General features: G+C 47.1%; 1 protein-coding gene across 5 annotated transcripts in view; it reads right to left on the bottom strand.

The window, feature by feature from the left end:
• Positions 1–17,006, bottom strand: part of CENPK (centromere protein K) — a 173,983-nt gene that overhangs the window by 156,429 nt on the left and 548 nt on the right. For 3 of the 5 annotated variants that reach the window (XM_029576233.1, XM_029576261.1, XM_029576271.1), the window contains exon 2: positions 8,103–8,129. The exons of 1 other annotated variant lie outside the window; for it this stretch is intronic. In XM_029576233.1, the coding sequence (XP_029432093.1) occupies positions 8,103–8,129 (27 nt within the window). Of the gene's footprint in view, positions 1–8,102; positions 8,130–8,417; positions 8,524–17,006 lie in introns of all 5 variants that reach the window. One more of the 5 variants, XM_029576251.1, reaches the window with a different exon arrangement.

Here is a 17,006-nt window from a genome sequence, read left to right as displayed (position 1 = left end):
TAGGCTGTAGAATAAGAGTATTCCCAGACGTCTCGACAGATACTCAAAGAAGAAGGAAAGCTTTCCTTCTTCTGAGACCGCAAGTATTGTCAGTGAGGGGAGCTTTTTTCCTCAAATTTCCATGCAAATGCATAATAAAATATGCTAATAATTTGTATATTTTTTGAGCCACCCCAACTGGCTCAATTCCTTATAGGGAAAACTCCCACAATGCCCATAGGGAACAATACGACTGTTTTACGTCCCTTGTTAAGTATTATAGCTCTCCATGGCTACTGTGTAATTGCCTTATTAGTTTGAAATGTATTTTATTTAAAATCTTATCTATACCGTCGTTAAGCTAGATACTGTCACAATGGTTTACAATAAGGCACATAAATTAATATTGCTGACTGTATTAAGTTATATCACACCCACCAATTTGTATTTTTTTTACGAAACTATGTTACCATAACTTAATGGCACCTGTTTAGTTGATATAATTTAAAATAACTTTTCTTGAGGTTGTGTTTCCCACCCCCATATTCTGAGGACTTTAATTTAGAGAACATGTTTATTATAGAAAATATTAATTTCCTTGACTGTATTAGATGTAAATTTTGTTGAAATGCATAAAGAAAACAAAACAAAAAAAATGGAGAGATTACTTACCTGATAATCTCGTTTTCCTTAGTGTAGGCAGATGGACTCAGTACAAATGGGTATAGTGTGCTCGTGCTAGCAGTTGGAGACGGATCTGACGTCAGCACGTAGTACATATACCCCTGCAGGAAATGCAGACGCTCAGTAATCTTCCTTGCAAAAGCATTATGGATATATGTGTGACTGACCGATTAATTAACTGAACATGATTAACCTGACCGATTGACAGTAGCTGGAGACCACCAGTGTTCTCAACCGGAAGGCGTCGACACCCAGTAGGGTGGATGCCCTATGTAAGAAAACATGGCTCACCTTGAATCGGTGAAACCCCATGTATATCGGCAGCCGGGCGGGATGCTGAGTCCATCTGCCTACACTAAGGAAAACGAGATTATCAGGTAAGTAATCTCTCCATTTCCTAGCATGTAGCAGATGGACTCAGTACAAATGGGATGTACAAAAGCTACTCCCGGACTGGGTGGGAGGCTGCCCGAGGTCTGTTTAGGATTGCCCTTGCAAATGCTGTGTCCTCCCTGGCCTGGACGTCCAGACGGTAGAATCTGGAGAAGGTATGGATGGAGGACCACGTTGCTGCCCTGCATATCTCTGCAGGCGACAGCATCCTAGCTTCTGCCCAGGAGGCCGCTTGTGCCCTGGTAGAGTGAGCCTTGACTCGTAGAAGTGGTGGTTTTCCCGCTTCTACGTAGGCTGCCTTGATAACTTCTTTGATCCAGCGAGCAACAGTCACCTGTGAGGCCGCTTCACCTTGCCTCTTCCCCCTGTGAAGGACGAACAGGTGGTCCGTCTTTTGTACTGCTTCCGACATTTCTAGGTATCTGCCCAGCAGCCTGCCGATGTCGAGGTGACGCAGTATTCGACCTTCTTCCGACTTCTTCAAACCTTCCGTGGTTGGCAAGGATATGGTTTGGTTGAGGTGGAAGTGTGAGACTACCGTGGGGTAAGAAGGAAGGAACCGTGCGAAGATGGATAGCCCCTGGGGTGATCCTGAGAAACGGATCGCGGCAGGACAGCGCTTGTAGTTCGGAGATGCGGCATGCTGAGCATACGGCCAGCAAGAACACCATCTTCAAGGTCAACAAACGGAGGGACAGGCCTCGGAGGGGTCTGAAGGTGGGTCCCGCTAGGAATTCCAAAACTAGGTTGAGGTTCCACAGGGGCACTGGCCATTTCAGTGGCGGGCGAATGTGTTTGACTCCTTTCAGGAAACGTGAAACGTCTGGGTGTGTGGCAATGCTGTTGCCGTCACTCCTGGGGCCATAGCAGGATAGCGCTGCCACCTGCACCTTGATTGAACTGAGGGACAGACCCTTCTGAAGTCCATCTTCCAGGAAATCCAGAATGATGGGGATTTTAGCGGCATGTGGATTGGTGCTGTGAGTTTCGCACCAGGCTTCAAATACTCTCCAGATCCTTATATAAGTTAGTGATGTGGAGAACTTGCGTGCTCGGAGGAGTGTATCTATTACCGCCCACGAGTATCTCCTTTTCTTCAGTCTAGCCCTCTCAATGGCCAGACCGTAAGAGAGAATTGAGCTGGATTCTCGTGGAGAATGGGACCTTGGCGCAGCAGGTTCCTGTGATGGGGGCAGGGGTACAGGATCCCCTGCCAGTAGTCTTCTCATGTCTGCGTACCAGGGTCTTCTTGGCCAGTCCGGGGCCACCAGAAGAACTAGGCCTCTGTGCCGCTGAATCTTGTGAATAATGGCGCCCAGCAGGGGCCATGGGGGAAAGGCTTACAGCAGGATCCCCTGAGGCCATGGCTGTACCAAAGCGTCGATCCTGTGGGATAGAGGATCTCACCTGCGACTGAAGTATCTGGGTACTTGAGCGTTGGACCTGTCCGCTAGTAGGTCCATGCCCGGAGTCCCCCACTGATCCACAATCATCTGGAAGGCCGTGGATGACAGCTGCCATTCCCCCAGGTGTAGGCTTTCTCTGCTGAGGAAGTCTGCCGTGGTGTTGTCCTTCCCGGCGATGTGGACGGAGGAGATGTCCAGGAGATTTGCTTCTGCCCAAGTCATCAGAAGGGCTACTTCTAGGGATACCTGTTGGCTTCTGGTTCCGCCCTGTCGGTTGATGTACGCCACCGTGGTGGCATTGTCCGACATCACTCTGACTGCTCTGTTTCGAAGTCTGTGGGCAAATCGCAGGCATGCTAACCTGACTGCCCGTGCCTCTAGTCGGTTGATGTTCCACCCCGACTCTTCTCTGCTCCACCGCCCTTGGGCAGTTAGCTCTTCGCAGTGTGCTCCCCAGCCGCTCAGGCTGGCATCTGTAGTGAGCAGGGTCCAGGTTGGGGAGGACATTTTCCACCCCCGGCTCGTACGGCCGGGCTGCAACCACCACCATAACTGATGCCGCACTCTGGCTGGTAGAGGTAGATGCACGGTATAGTTCTGTAACCGTGGGCTCCACCGAGATAGGAGGGCGCATTGTAACGGTCTCATATGAGCCCGTGCCCATGGTACCACTTCCAGAGTGGAGGCCATTAGGCCGAGGACCTGCAGGTAATCCCAAGCTGTGGGCCGGGTGGTGGTCAGCAGATTCTGCAAACGATTCCGGAGTTTTGATCTCCTCTTGGAGGTCAGGCTGACCTTGTCTTCCTGGGTGTCGAATCGGACTCCTAGGTATTCCAGCGACTGTGAAGGCTGTAGGGAACTCTTGTTTATGTTGACTACCCATCCTAGGCTTTCCAGAAGAGATATAACTCTGTTGGTTGCCCGGTGGCTCTCCTCCGGTGACTTTGCCCTGATCAGCCAATCATCTAGGTAGGGATGGACGAGAATCCCTTCCTTCCTGAGTGACGCCGCCACCACTACTATTATCTTGGTAAAGGTCCGCGGTACAGTGGCTAACCCGAAGGGTAAAGCCCGGAACTGAAAGTGTTGCTTCAGGACTTTGAAGCGTAAGTAGCGCTGGTGATCCCGATGGATTGGGATATGCAAGTAAGCCTCTGACAGATCCAGGATGTGAGATACTCCCCTGGCTGTATTGCACTTCGGACTGACCGCACAGTTTCCATGCGAAATCTTGGGACCCTTAAGTGCCGGTTGACTGACTTGAGGTCCAGGACGGGTCTGAAGGTGCCCCCCTTCTTGGGTACGATGAAATAAATGGAGTAATGCCCAGAATTTATCTCCCATGCAGGCACTGGGATTATGGCTTTTAGGAACAGGAGCCTCCGCAAGGTAGCTTCCAGTGCCGCCCTCTTGAGGGATGGACACTGAGATTCCACAAACTTGTCCGGAGGGAGACGAAGGAAGTCCAGGTAATACCCTTCTCGGATGATGGCGAGGACCCACTGGTCTGAAGTAATCTCGACCCATCTGTGGTAGAATAGGGTTAGCCTGCCCCCTATGGCTTCTTCCCCCAGCTGGGTCGGCTGATTCTCATTGTGGGGCGCGGCCGGGACCAGAGCCGGTTCCCCTCTTGTTGTGCCTGGTCCGAAAGGACTGGTTCCTGGTCTGAGAACGAGGTGCTTGGTAGCTAGTCCGCTAAGAGTTGAAGCGTTGAGAGCTTCTGCCTCTGGATGGCCTAGGAACAGGGCGCTGGTTCCTTCTTGACTTGTCTTCCGGTAGACGGGGTAATGGAGAGGCGCCCCATCTGTTAGCCAGTTTCTCGAGGTCGCTGCCGAACAGGAGGGATCCCTTAAAGGGCATTCTTGTAAGGCGTGTCTTGGAGAAGTCTGCCGACCAATGTCGTAGCCAGAGCTGTCTCCTGGCTGCCACGGCGGACGATACTCCCTTGGCTGCCGTACGGACTAGGTCAGAGGCAGCGTCAGTGAGGAACGAGAGAGCTGACTCCATTTCTTCTCCCGGTGTGTTATTCCTGGCTTGTGATAAACAGGAACGCGTCACCACGGTGCAGCAGGTCGCAATTCGTAGGGACATGGCTGCCACCTCAAAGGCTTGTTTCAGAATGGCGTCCAGGCGTCGGTCATGTGCATCCTTGAGGGCCGCCCCTCCCTCCACTGGAATGGTAGTGCGCTTCACAATTGCGCAAACTATGGCGTCTACCTTGGGGCATGCCAGCAGCTCCTTAGTTGCCGGGTCCAAGGGGTACATGCTAGACAGGCCCGACCTCCTTTGAATGAGGCCTCCGGCGCATTCCACTCCAGATCGATTAGCTGCTGTGCTGCTTGTAGGAGGGGAAAATGGTGAGCCGTTTGACGCAGGCCCTCTAGCAGGGGGTTCATTCTAGGTTCCCCCGGGGTGCCTGGGCCCGGGATAGCCAGCTCCGACAGGCATTGAGAGACCAGGTCTGGGAGATCCTCCTTAAGAAATAAGTGTCTCATGGTTAGATACAGCTCTATCCCCGAGGGAAGTTCTCCCTCCTCGGGGGGCTCGCCTTCTTCCTCAGACTAATCCGAGTCCCCATAAGTGGGGCTTCCAGGTGGCGGGTGGCCGTGCCTAGGTCTTGAGGGTCCAGGGGCAGGGTCATCCGGTACGTATGGGTCCGTTCGGGGATCAGACTGCATCTTGACAAAGGCGTGAATCCCCTTGAATAATTCCACCCAGGAGAGCGAAGCAGGTTCTAGCCTTAGGGGCACCAGGTCTCTAGGGTTCCCTGGCTGCTCACCGCGGCCTGCTAGTTCCGGGGTGTTCCCTGAGGAACTGGCAATTAATCTGGGCTGGGACCGGCCCTGGCCTCCCACATTGGGTCTCCTCACATTGGGCACATAAGGAGTCAGCTTCCTCGCTCTGTGAGGCTCTGAGGTGGCATGCTGAGCAGAGGCCTAGAGCTCTTATGCCTGATTCTGGAGGTGCCGGCTCTGCGGGCGGATGGGCTCTCATACGCTCCATCGCGTCTGTTATCTTTATGCTCCGATGTGCTCCCAGCCGAAAGTATGCGCCTTGTAATATGTGCGCACGCCTATTAATGTGCGCCCATCAACGAGCGCCCAATTACTTTCGGGCGCCTAACATACGCGCCCGTTGCTTGTGAGGTGACGAACCAGAGCAGATGGCGACGGCTAGCAGGCAGGCAAAATGGCGACCTCCTTGGCGGGCTACCACGTAGGCAAACCCCGCTAATCCTCGCTCTTCGGAGACCAGCAAAGTAAAGATGTACGCCTTACCTGATCTTCAGCGCTTCCCGGCTGCGACCCGGGCGGTCTCCGGCTGCGGGAGAGAGGGTGATTACCGTCACCGCCGCGCTCGAGGAAGTGCACCCGCTGCCTCTAGGCTACGCCCGAACTCGTCTCGTTCGGGGGCCAAGTCCTCATCGCGAACGGATCGGGACCGAGGCTGCCTCTACGCCGCACCCGAGCCCTTCTCACTCGGGGGCTAGATCCCTGCCGCGATTCGGCCACCGGACCGAGGCTCCTACCTCCGAGGGACCACGGAAATCACCTCGGGAAACTCGACTGGGGGAGGGACCCGAGGGTATCACCGCAGGAGTGCGGGGCTAGTCTTCAGGTAGAATTCTTCTATGAATTTAGAATTTGGAAAAACGCTCAGCGAGCGTGAGGTAGCTCCAAACTGCTTTGGAGACGGAAATTACTGAGCGTCTGCACATCCTGCAGGGGTATATGTACTACGTGCTGACGTCAGATCTGTCTCCAACTGCTAGCACGAGCACACTATACCCATTTGTACTGAGTCCATCTGCTACACGCTAGGAAAATTATTTTTCTGTTGTTACATGAGGAATAATCAGTTTAATATCAGGGTAGCCATAAAACTGAAAACCCAATTTATTTGTAATCATACCAGTCAATGACGTCAAATAAAAGCTAAAAAGTAACAGAAAAATCACCAAGACTCGAGGGACACCAGATTCCCAAGCCTGTAGTGAAGAACTAAATTCCTCTAATCTCACAAGAACATTAATGATGTAATTTGCAATTAAGGAAAAACTATGTACTAATATAAAGGGTTCGTTTCACACACACATTCATTTGGCTGGCAGATCACACCTAGTGAGAGATATTTGATTTTTGATAAATTTCAACTTAAAAAAATTTATAGACTACGAGATATTAAAAGCAAGACATCAAAGATATCTCCTTTTTCAATACCAACAGAGAGACTTGTAATTTGCTGAATATATAGTTTGCCACTCCATGCTTTCGCCTTCCATTGGAAGCACTCCATTGCCTCTGGATGTGAGACTCAAGCAGCATTGCTCCATTCCTCTCCACCTAGCTGATGGAATCCCTAGGCTTCAGAGGCTTCCACAGGGAGCTGAGGGTAGAGATCCCTAGTAAGGAGAGCTCGCCTTCTGCTGCCAAGCAAGGTGTCTTTGCTGGTGGGTACAGAATGCTTGGCGTCATCGCACTCTCCTGTCCCATCCAACTCAGAAGTCAGCATAGAGGATTCTGTCCCAGCTCAAAAATGTCCATCAGGCCCAGGGGAGAGATCACAGAAAGGCAAGCACACTTGCCCTTCTGTTTGCCCTTAAACTCATCAAAGAGAGATTTTCAAGGAACCAAAAGAACCACACACATTCCCATATAGACTGCAACCACCATCTTGGATCAGTTTGAAAGAAAGTATTTGAAGAATGAGCATGTGTTTTAATTTATTTGTAGTTATTATTGTTGATGCTTATGATTTTGGTATGCCTATATATAGTCTTAATGGTGCTTACACACCACCGTAGATGGAGAGATTATCTGAAGAAGACGTTAATAAATATTTAAATTAAACTAAACATATTCCAGACAGTGGACTTCTGGAATAGAACGACTAGTGCATATGTACTTTGGGATTTCAAAGGCAGGTTTTGTGGATAAAATTGAGGATGTCAGTAGCAAGTCTGTGGTAGCACATGATCACAGATATCTTTGATGAGGTCTTGCTTAATATCTTGTAGTCTGTAAATTTTTTAAGTTGAAATTTATCAAAAATCAAATATCTCTCACTAGGTGTGATCTGCCAGCCAAATGAATGTGTGTGAAATGAACCCTTTATATTACTACATAGATAGTTTTTCCTTATTTGCAAATTACATTATTATATTGTATATTGCATCACTTGTCTTTACATCATGTTATGTAATTTGTACCAGCAGACCTATGAAAAATGAGCAATCCAGATCATAGCAGGAGAAGGAAATCAGATTTTATAATCTCCTTTGCCAAACACATCCTTGATTGCAATGGTGATGATGATCTACCTGGTCTCACTTTTAAATAGTAGTGACAGTTATCAAACCTTTCACAAGAAAAATGGCAAAGAAAGAAACACAACGGACTGTTCAATTAGTATGATATACCCAGAGAAATGAACCAGGTAAGCATTATAATAGGTCAGCATTCACAGGGTTAAAGAGTGTTACATAATTAACTTTAAAAAGCTCTTAAGGTTGCAGCGATCAACAAATTTTAAATGAAGTCATAATATAGTTCATGATGCTTTTTTTTTTTTTTAAAGAAAATTGCATAATGATTATAATAATATAAAATAAAAAAAGATTCCATTTTTTATTTCACTTACCTCTTTTAAAAGTTCATCTTGTTTGTCCTGAGAGACAGAAAATAATGCAACAATAAGAAAAACCAATACTCAATAAGCAGCCACATGTTACAAGGTCCCAGTGCTATCTAGGAGCTCTGGTGACATTTGGTAGGTTTTTGCACATATTTTAAAAGGACATTCAAGCTCCTATTTGGTGTATTTTGAAACACTTGGAAATTATTTCAGAAGGACCTGAGAAAGGAGAATCATCACATGCAGAATGCAAAGCTCACCTATACTCTCCATTAGTAGGCTCTTCTTCTCCCCCATTCCTGCCACCAATGGGTTACTCACCTAGACACATTCACTTCCCCAATGCTTCTACCCTGAATAGATTGACTTCTGCTCAGAGCAGGTCAGTCCAGCAGTCTCAATTTACCCTGTGCAGTTCCCTTCTTTCCTACAAGAGGAAAAATTGTAGTTTTTATTTTCTTTTCCTCATATGGATGTAATAATCACCCACTTTCATTTCACTCTATCAAATACCGTTGGAATGGTATCAGGAAAAAGTGCAATTTCAGTCATTTTTCAGCACCGTTATAGCTACAACTGTGGCAGCATCTAAGTCAGTATTGGCTTGGGTCAACCAGTTGGAGGCTGGTCACTTGCTGCAGCTGAAATACATCCTATGTTCATTTCTTGCAGTTAACAGCAGTCTGTATAAAAGGAGTACAAATAGAGAGAGACTTTCCTTTCCACTTGGTCCAACTCAGAAATATATGCAACTCAGAAAGATATGCTAATAGAGCATTGAAGATATGCTCTATTAGCATACCTAACTTGTTTATGCCCAGTGCAGGAGATGCACAGTTTGTCTATAGAAGTAAAAGTGATGACTACTCTGTGTTATTTATATACTAACTCTCTGCAAAGGGTAGCAAAAGACATGACCGGCATCAGTTAGTCCTCTGTCTCCAGAGGGTGACTTTTCTGGAGGCCATGCTTGTGAACTTCCCTGACTAGATCCAATATCTACTAAGCAGGATGTGCAAAAGGGCTTCTTTGATATAGCTCAGATCCCTATTGTCATCGGGACTATTGATTGTACTCAAGTGGGTTTGGTCCCTCCAAGGAAACATCCACCAGTACCATAAGCTTTGCTACAGTCTGAACATTTAGAACCACTGTGATTATTGCTTATTGATGACAGATGAAACTGACAAATGGGCACAAAAAAAAAAAAAAAAGAAGAATGGACATTTTGGACATACAGAACTTCCATAACATTCCTATTAGACACAATGATACCTTATGCTGACCCTAACAAAATATGTAGTTCCAGGATTGGCCTCACTAGTCATCTGCATACTTAAAACCCTGACTTTCATATTTATCCATGGAGGACAATCATTCTCAGTTTCGAAGGATTCCAGAAAAAGTAAATTTTCTTACCTGTAAACAGGGCTCTTCGTAGACAGCTAGGTGAATGAACCATGACATTTCAATGATGCCAACTCAAAGCTCAGTACAAATCAGGGAAACCAGGGTTCAAATCTCAATGCCACTCACTGTAACTTTGGGCAAGTCACTTTACCTTTCTTAACAGAAACCATGGGGGTAACCTGCAAGGAGCGGCAGTTACTATCCTTAACAGAATGCATGGAGGTAATCTGCAAGGAATGGCAGTTACTACCATAAGCAAATTGCTGGGTAGACTAGATGGACAATTTGGTCTTTTTCTGCTGTCATTACTATGTAAAAGTCCTACTGAGCATGCTTGGTTATTCCCACAAATGCTCTGCTTTGCAAGCCCTTTAGTCTATAGCAGAGCTTAGATTTAGCCATGTAGTTAACTCTTCAGGGAGGCAAAAAGCATATTTAGCATGTTTTATTCATCCTGCTATCTACAAAGAAAGCTGTTTAAGAGTAAGAAAACTTGCTTTCTCTGTCAACAAGCAGGGCTAAATTAAACATGTCCCAAGTGGAGAATTGCACAATGGAGCAATTACTAAAAAAGCAACCCAGCAGAGAGTAGGCTACTGGATGAACAGACTGCACAATACTGCTTGTCCAAAACTACTGTCATCTCTTGACATGCTGTCCACATAGTACTGGGATGTGAAGGTGAGCACAGACGACCAAGTCGCAGCTTTGCAGATGACTTCAACTGAAGTGGACAACTGAGGCTACCATGGCTCTCATTTAAGAACATAAGAAATTGCCATATTGGGTCAGACTAAGGGTCCATTAAGTCCAGCATCCTGTTTCCAACAGTGGCCAATCTAGGCTAAAGGTTATCTGGCAACTACCCAAACACTAAGTAGATCCCATGCTACTGATGCCAGTAATAGCAGTGGCTATTCCCTAAGTCAACTTCATTAATAGCAGTTAATGGACTTCTCCTCCAAAAACGTATCCAAACCTTTTTTAAACCCAGCTACACTAACTGCATTAACCACATCCTCTGGCAACAAATTCCAGAGCTTAATTGTGCGTGGAGTAAAAAAGAATGTTCTTCGATTACTTTTAAATGTGCTACTTGCTAACTTCATGGAGTGCCCCCTAGTCCTTCTATTATCCGAAAGAGTAAATAACAGATTCACATTTACCCATTCTAGACCTCTCATGATTTTAAGACCTCTATCATATCCCCCCTCAGCTATCTCTTCTCCAAGCTGAACAGCCCTAACCTCTTTAGCCTTTCCATATAGGGGAGCTGTTCCATCCCCTTTATCATTTTGGTCGTCCTTCTCTGTACCTTCTCCAGTGCAACTAGATCTTTTTTGAGATGTGGTGACCAGAATTGGTGAGCCTTGATGGAGTCTATAATCTGTAAGCCAACCAGCACATAACAGTGCACAATACAGACCACTAGCCAATCTGATATAGCTCTCTAGGCCAGTGGTTCTCAATCTTTTTTCTGTCGGGACACACCTGACAGATGGTTCTCACATGCGTGACACAGTGAACACATGAGCATCATAGGGCTAAATGTAAAAATAGTTTGCATCCACAGGAACCCCACTGACCCACAATTATGGATATAAAGCAGAATTATGACATTCCCCGTACAACTCACCTTACAAAAAAATATATTCTGGTTCTAGTGTCATCTCAGTAACAGCAACACAAACTCCAACTACCAGGCTCAATAGCCCTACTTATGAAAAGACAGCAGTTTATCACTAATGTATGTCCTCTTGAGAAAATACAACAAATAAGACTGATACAGTAAAATACCTCACCTTGGTCACATACACAGAACCGACCTAACATACTCCTAGGATCTGCAGTAACGCACATACTCTAATCCGCACACAGTTACACTTGTATTATGGAATGCACTCAAACAATAATACCCCTACCTATGAAAAGGCAACACTACAAATATTAAATCAGGCCTTAAACACCAATACACCTCCTATTAGGAAAACAGAACTAGCCAAGCAGCTATAGATCCCAACACAGAAATAACTGTATAACTATACTAATAAACAGAATAAATGTTTCACAATAACTATGAACAGAATAATATCCAACAATTAAAAACTCATAAAAATTATTTAAAATTCTCCAAATAAAATATTTCAAAATAGCAGACACATCACATAATATTCAGTAATTAAAATGGCAGTCAATCAAGAAAAAGAAACTTAAAAAGCCACCTTTACTAACCCCCTCCAGCAGCTCTCCTACTCCTCTTCCATGCAGGCCAGTAGCACTCACCAGAAGCAGTAGTGGCTCTTACAGTAGTCCCTCCCTCTCTCTCGCACACATTCCCTCCTACAGTGTCCCTCTCTCTCTTGCACGCACACACATCCCCTCATACAGGGTTCCCCTCTCTCTCTTGCACACACGTATCCCCTCCTAGTGTCCCTCCCACACATACATCCTCACACAGTCTCCCTCTCCCACACATACATAAGAACATAAGAAAATGCCATACTGGGTCAGACCAAGGGTCCATCAAGCCCAGCATCCTGTTTCCAACAGTGGCCAATCCAGGCCATAAGAACCTGGCAAGTACCCAGAAACTAAGTCTATTCCATGTTACCATTGCTAATATCAGTGGCTATTCTCAAGGGGCGGATTTTCAGAGCCCTGCTCGCCTAAATCTGCCCAAAACCGGGCGGATTTAGGCGAGCAGGGCCCTGTGTGCCAGTGAGCCTATTTTACATAGGCCTACCGGCGCGCACAGAGCCCCGGGACTCGCATAAGTCCCGGGGTTCTCCGAGGGGGGCGTGTCGGGGGCGTGTTGGGGGTGGGCCCGGTCGCGGCGTTTAAGGGGGCGTGTCGGCAGCGTTTTGGGGGCGGGTACGGGGGCGTGGCTACGGCCCGGGGCGGTCCGGGGGCGTGGCCGCGCCCTCCGTACCCGCCCCCAGGTCGCGTCCCGGCGCGCAACAGGCCCGCTGGCGCGCGGGGATTTACTTCTCCCTCCGGGAGGCGTAAATCCCCGGAGAAAGGTAAGGGGGGGGTGTAGACAGGGCCGGGCGGGTGGGTTAGGTAGGGGAAGGGAGGGGAGGGCGTTAGAGGATTCCCTCCAAGGCCGCTCCGATTTCGGAGCAGCCTTGGAGGGAATGGGGGTAGGTTGCGCGGCTCGGCGCGCGCCGGCTATACAGAATTCATAGCCTTGCGCGCATCTACTAAAATCCAGCGTACTTTTGCTGGCGCCTGATGCGCCAGCAAAAGTATGCCTATTCGCGTTTTTTGAAAATCTACCCCTAAGTGAACTTAATAGCAGGTAATAGACTTCTCCTCCAAGAACTTATCCAAGCCTTTTTTAAACACAGCTATACTAACTGCACTGACCGCATCCTCTGGTAACAAATTCCAGAGTTTAATTGTGCGTTGAGTAAAAAAGAACTTTGTCCAATTAGTTTTAAATGTGCCCCATGCTAACTTCATGCCCCCTAGTCTACTATCCGAAAGAGTAAATAACCAATTCACATCTACCCGTTCTAGACCTCTCGTGATTTTAAACACCTCTATCATATCCCCCCTCAGTCGTCTCTTCTCCAAGCTGAAAAGTCCTAACCTCTTTAGTCTTTCCTCGTAGGGAAGTTGTTCCATTCCCCTTATCATTTTGGTAGCCCTTCTCTGTACCTTCTCCAACGCAATTATATCTTTTTTGAGATGCAGCGACCAGAATTGTACACAGTATTCAAGGTGCGGTCTCACCATGGAGCGATACAGAGGCATTATGACATTTTCCGTTTTATTCACCATTCCCTTTCTAATAATTCCCAACATTCTGTTTGCTTTTTTGACTGCCGCAGCACACTGAACCGACGATTTCAATGTTTTATCCCCTATGACACCTAGATCTCTTTCTTGGGTTGTAGCACCTAATAAGGAACCCAACATTGTGTAATTATAGCATGGGTTATTTTTCCCTATATGCATCACCTTGCACTTATCCACATTAAATTTCATCTGCCATTTGGATGCCCAATTTTCCAGTCTCACAAGGTCTTCCTGCAATTTATCACAATCTGCTTGTGATTTAGCTACTCAGAATAATTTTGTGTCATCTGCAAATTTGATTATCTCACACAGTCTCCCTCTCCCACACAAACATCCTCACACAGTCTCCCTCTCTCACAATCAAGCACCCTCATATACACACACTCTTTTTCACACACACCAGTTCCCAGTCTCTCACACATATATATACTCCTTCACAATCTCCTCACATAGGCTCCATCCCTCTGGCACCCACACTCAAGCTGTTGTGTCCGATGTCTCTGCTCCGCCCACCTTACCTTGTTGGCGACTCCCTTCGGAGTTGATGGAAGGCTAGCTGCTGCGGCGTCTCCAGGCTGTCCTCCTCCGGCGTTCCCGGACCAGCTCGACGCTGCTAGCCGCCATGTTGACCAGATGCCTAAGGGCGCATGCGGCCCGACTGATGTACCAGCGTTGGCGCAAACCTCAGGGGCGTCCCCCTGAGATGACGTCACCAGCTCCAGATATTTAAAGGTCTCCATTTTCGCTAACAAGATGAGTTAGCAAGGGATTGGTTTTCCTAACTTCCTCCTGGTCGCTGCGGATGGCATTCGCTCTTCGCAACCCTACCTATTCTGCCTCCTCTGACTTCACTAGAGGTACCCGCTCCTCAGGGACCTTGCTCTCTCTTTTTCTTTGCAGGTCGCAGTCCGGAACCGGTACTCGCTCCTTGAGGGCCCACGTCCCGGACTTGCTCCTGAATACCACTTCTGCTAAGAAGTCATCGCTACTTACAACATTAGTGAGTTTCCATCTATCTCTCAGAACTTTCCCTGGGTCCAGGTACTCGCTCCTCGAGGGCCTAATGCATACCATCTCCTGGGCTGCCTCAAGAGACTATTGTGGGAGTGTTACCATCAAGGACTTGTTCCTGAACGCCGCATGCTTTGCCTACTCACTTTCTTAGTTTTTCTACAACTCAGCCACCTTGGGATCGCTGTTCCAGAACCTGAGGGACTACAGCCCAGCTGGGCGCTTCCAGCTCACTACTGCCACCTATGGTAGTTTACTATATCGTCTAAGAAAAGAACTAGTGTGTGTCTCCTACACTAAGCCTGACCAGTGGTCCCTCTCGGGAATTCCCCGAGGGCGTGGTCACCTGCCACTGGTCCAAGGATCCACCCACAACTATTCTAAATAACTACAGATTGCTAAATAACAGCTTTAACAACAGAGCTTTCTGACAGATTGCTAACTCCTAGCTTTCACTACAGAACTTTATTAACAGGTTGACAACAGATTGCTAACTCCTCACGGAGAACACATCACAAGCACCCTCACACATGCTCTCTCACACACACACACACACCCCTCTACTCTCACCGGGGCCTGCTCCATTTTCGCAGGGGCCTTCACTGCTGCGAGCGGGACTTGCTCCACTCACAGCACAGCAGGGCCTTCATCTTCGCCACAAGTGGGATGAGCTCCACTCACGCTCAATCTTCACCAATTATGTGCAGGGGGGGAATTCTGCACTCTGCAGTAGTGTAGAATTTCCCCAGAACTAGCACTTTCTCCAACTTAATATTGTGGCGATATTAAGTTGGTGGAACCAAAAAAGATATCCCCGGCGGACAGGTTAAGAAAATGGACGATCAATTAATGAGCATCCATTTTCCTAGCCTGTGGCTATGCACATCTCCTGGGCACCCAATGCCATGGAGGTGCTAAGGATGCACAATTTTCCCTAGCGCCTCCTTTTTATCGAGGCAGCAGCCTATTTAAATATTAAATCGGGTGCCCGGGAGAGGTGGATCGGCTCTCATTAAAAGAGCAGCCTGAAAAGGATCAAATGTTACAAAACAGACAGACAATCTCAAGATAGCTGACACAGTTACACCTTTCAGGGATTAGACCTGCCTTATAGGATCACCTCACATCAAAGAGAGTAGCAACTTCAACAGCATTCTAGAACAATATTCCTATACAAGAAATTCTTCAAGCAGAAAAATAGTCTGAGACACAATCTTTTATAAAGCACTACTGACAAGACAAAGAACTGAATACAAATGCAGATTTTGGGAAACCTTTTCTACAGACTGCTGGAAAATTAAAAAAAAAAAAAAAGGAGGAGAGAGCTTTCCACTATTACCGGAGTTGAAGAGTTAAACAAAAGGATGCAACTCCAGCTAGGGAGTCCTACTTGTGTGGCTGTATTGCATGCTTGTCCATGAATGCGAAGTTTTTTACCTGTAATGGGGGGGGGGGGGGGGGGGGGTTCTCTGTGGATACCAACAAACAGCCACGCAAACCCTCTCACCTCCTCAGAAAATTCAATATCTATCTTTTGGATAGCAATAAGACTTGTTTAAAATGGACGCTTGTACAGAGCGTCCGTTTTCCTAACACGCATGCAGCCACATGCCCTGGGAGAGTAATGCAGTATTTAAATGAGGGGCTGTGTAAAAAAGGACACGTTAAGGGAGAATTATGCGTCCCTAGTGCTCAAACACATCGGGTGCTCACAATTGCAACAGGCGCTCAATTCGAGCATCTGTTTTTATCCCATTTCTTCTGGCCATTTTTGCTGAGGTTGTTGAAGAGGTCCATAACTAAGCACCCCTTGCTATGGGCGTCTAAATTGTGCATCCAGAATAATTTTTTTTTAATCAAGCGAAATAAATTTACCGCATGTGGTGTTGAAAAATAAAGGTAAGTATCATAAGGATACTAAGTAGGAAGAACCATAGAGGACTATATTTTTTAATTTTTCATGAGCCATTGACTCCAGGATTGATTTTATGCCACCACAGAGGCAGGAATTAAATTTGCGGCTTTAAAAAGTGTGCGTTGGGGTCCAGCAATTTTCAGCACCAGGGGTAATAGCTAATAGCCTGATGGAATGGAAAGCATATGGGATGGGCACTAGCAGCTACGTATTTGTTTGGGTGTGTGTTTTAGATGTGCTAGTGTCCTTACTGAGGGGCCGATGCAATAAAATTTGCAGAAAGCGGGTGCTGACTTTTCAGCACCCGCTTTCTTAGTGCACGCATCGCACCCACAAGGGGGGGGGGGTGCCATGCAATAAACAAATTAGGGGGTCGCGCTACCTTAGTGCCTCCTTGCTAATGCAACCCCGCGGTTACAGGCGATCTGTCGGTTATGAACACCGATACCAATGAAAACGGACACCGAGTTTATTACTGCAGCCGGCCGGTTATGAAAACCAACGCGGAGCATATCGGAGTCGGTCTTCAAAAAAAATTCAGAAAAGCAGTTTTTTTCTGCTTTTCTGTACTTTTTTTCAGTGCGCTCAGTTATTAATGCCTGCTCTGAGCGACACATTTATTTTTTTGTATTTGGAGTGAATGAGTAATAGCCTCATTCACATGCATTTCCATGTGATGAGCGCTAACTCATTCCCTCAGCGTTAAATAGGTGCTAATCGGCCTACTGCATTAGGGGGCGGATTAGCGCCTATTTAACCCGTCGGCCCCTGAA

Source organism: Rhinatrema bivittatum, chromosome 1 (assembly GCF_901001135.1).
Source record: "Rhinatrema bivittatum chromosome 1, aRhiBiv1.1, whole genome shotgun sequence".
In the NCBI taxonomy this organism is placed as follows: domain Eukaryota; kingdom Metazoa; phylum Chordata; class Amphibia; order Gymnophiona; family Rhinatrematidae; genus Rhinatrema; species Rhinatrema bivittatum.
The sequence above is the reverse complement of the archived record's forward strand: the minus strand, read 5'-3'. Positions and strand labels throughout refer to the sequence as shown.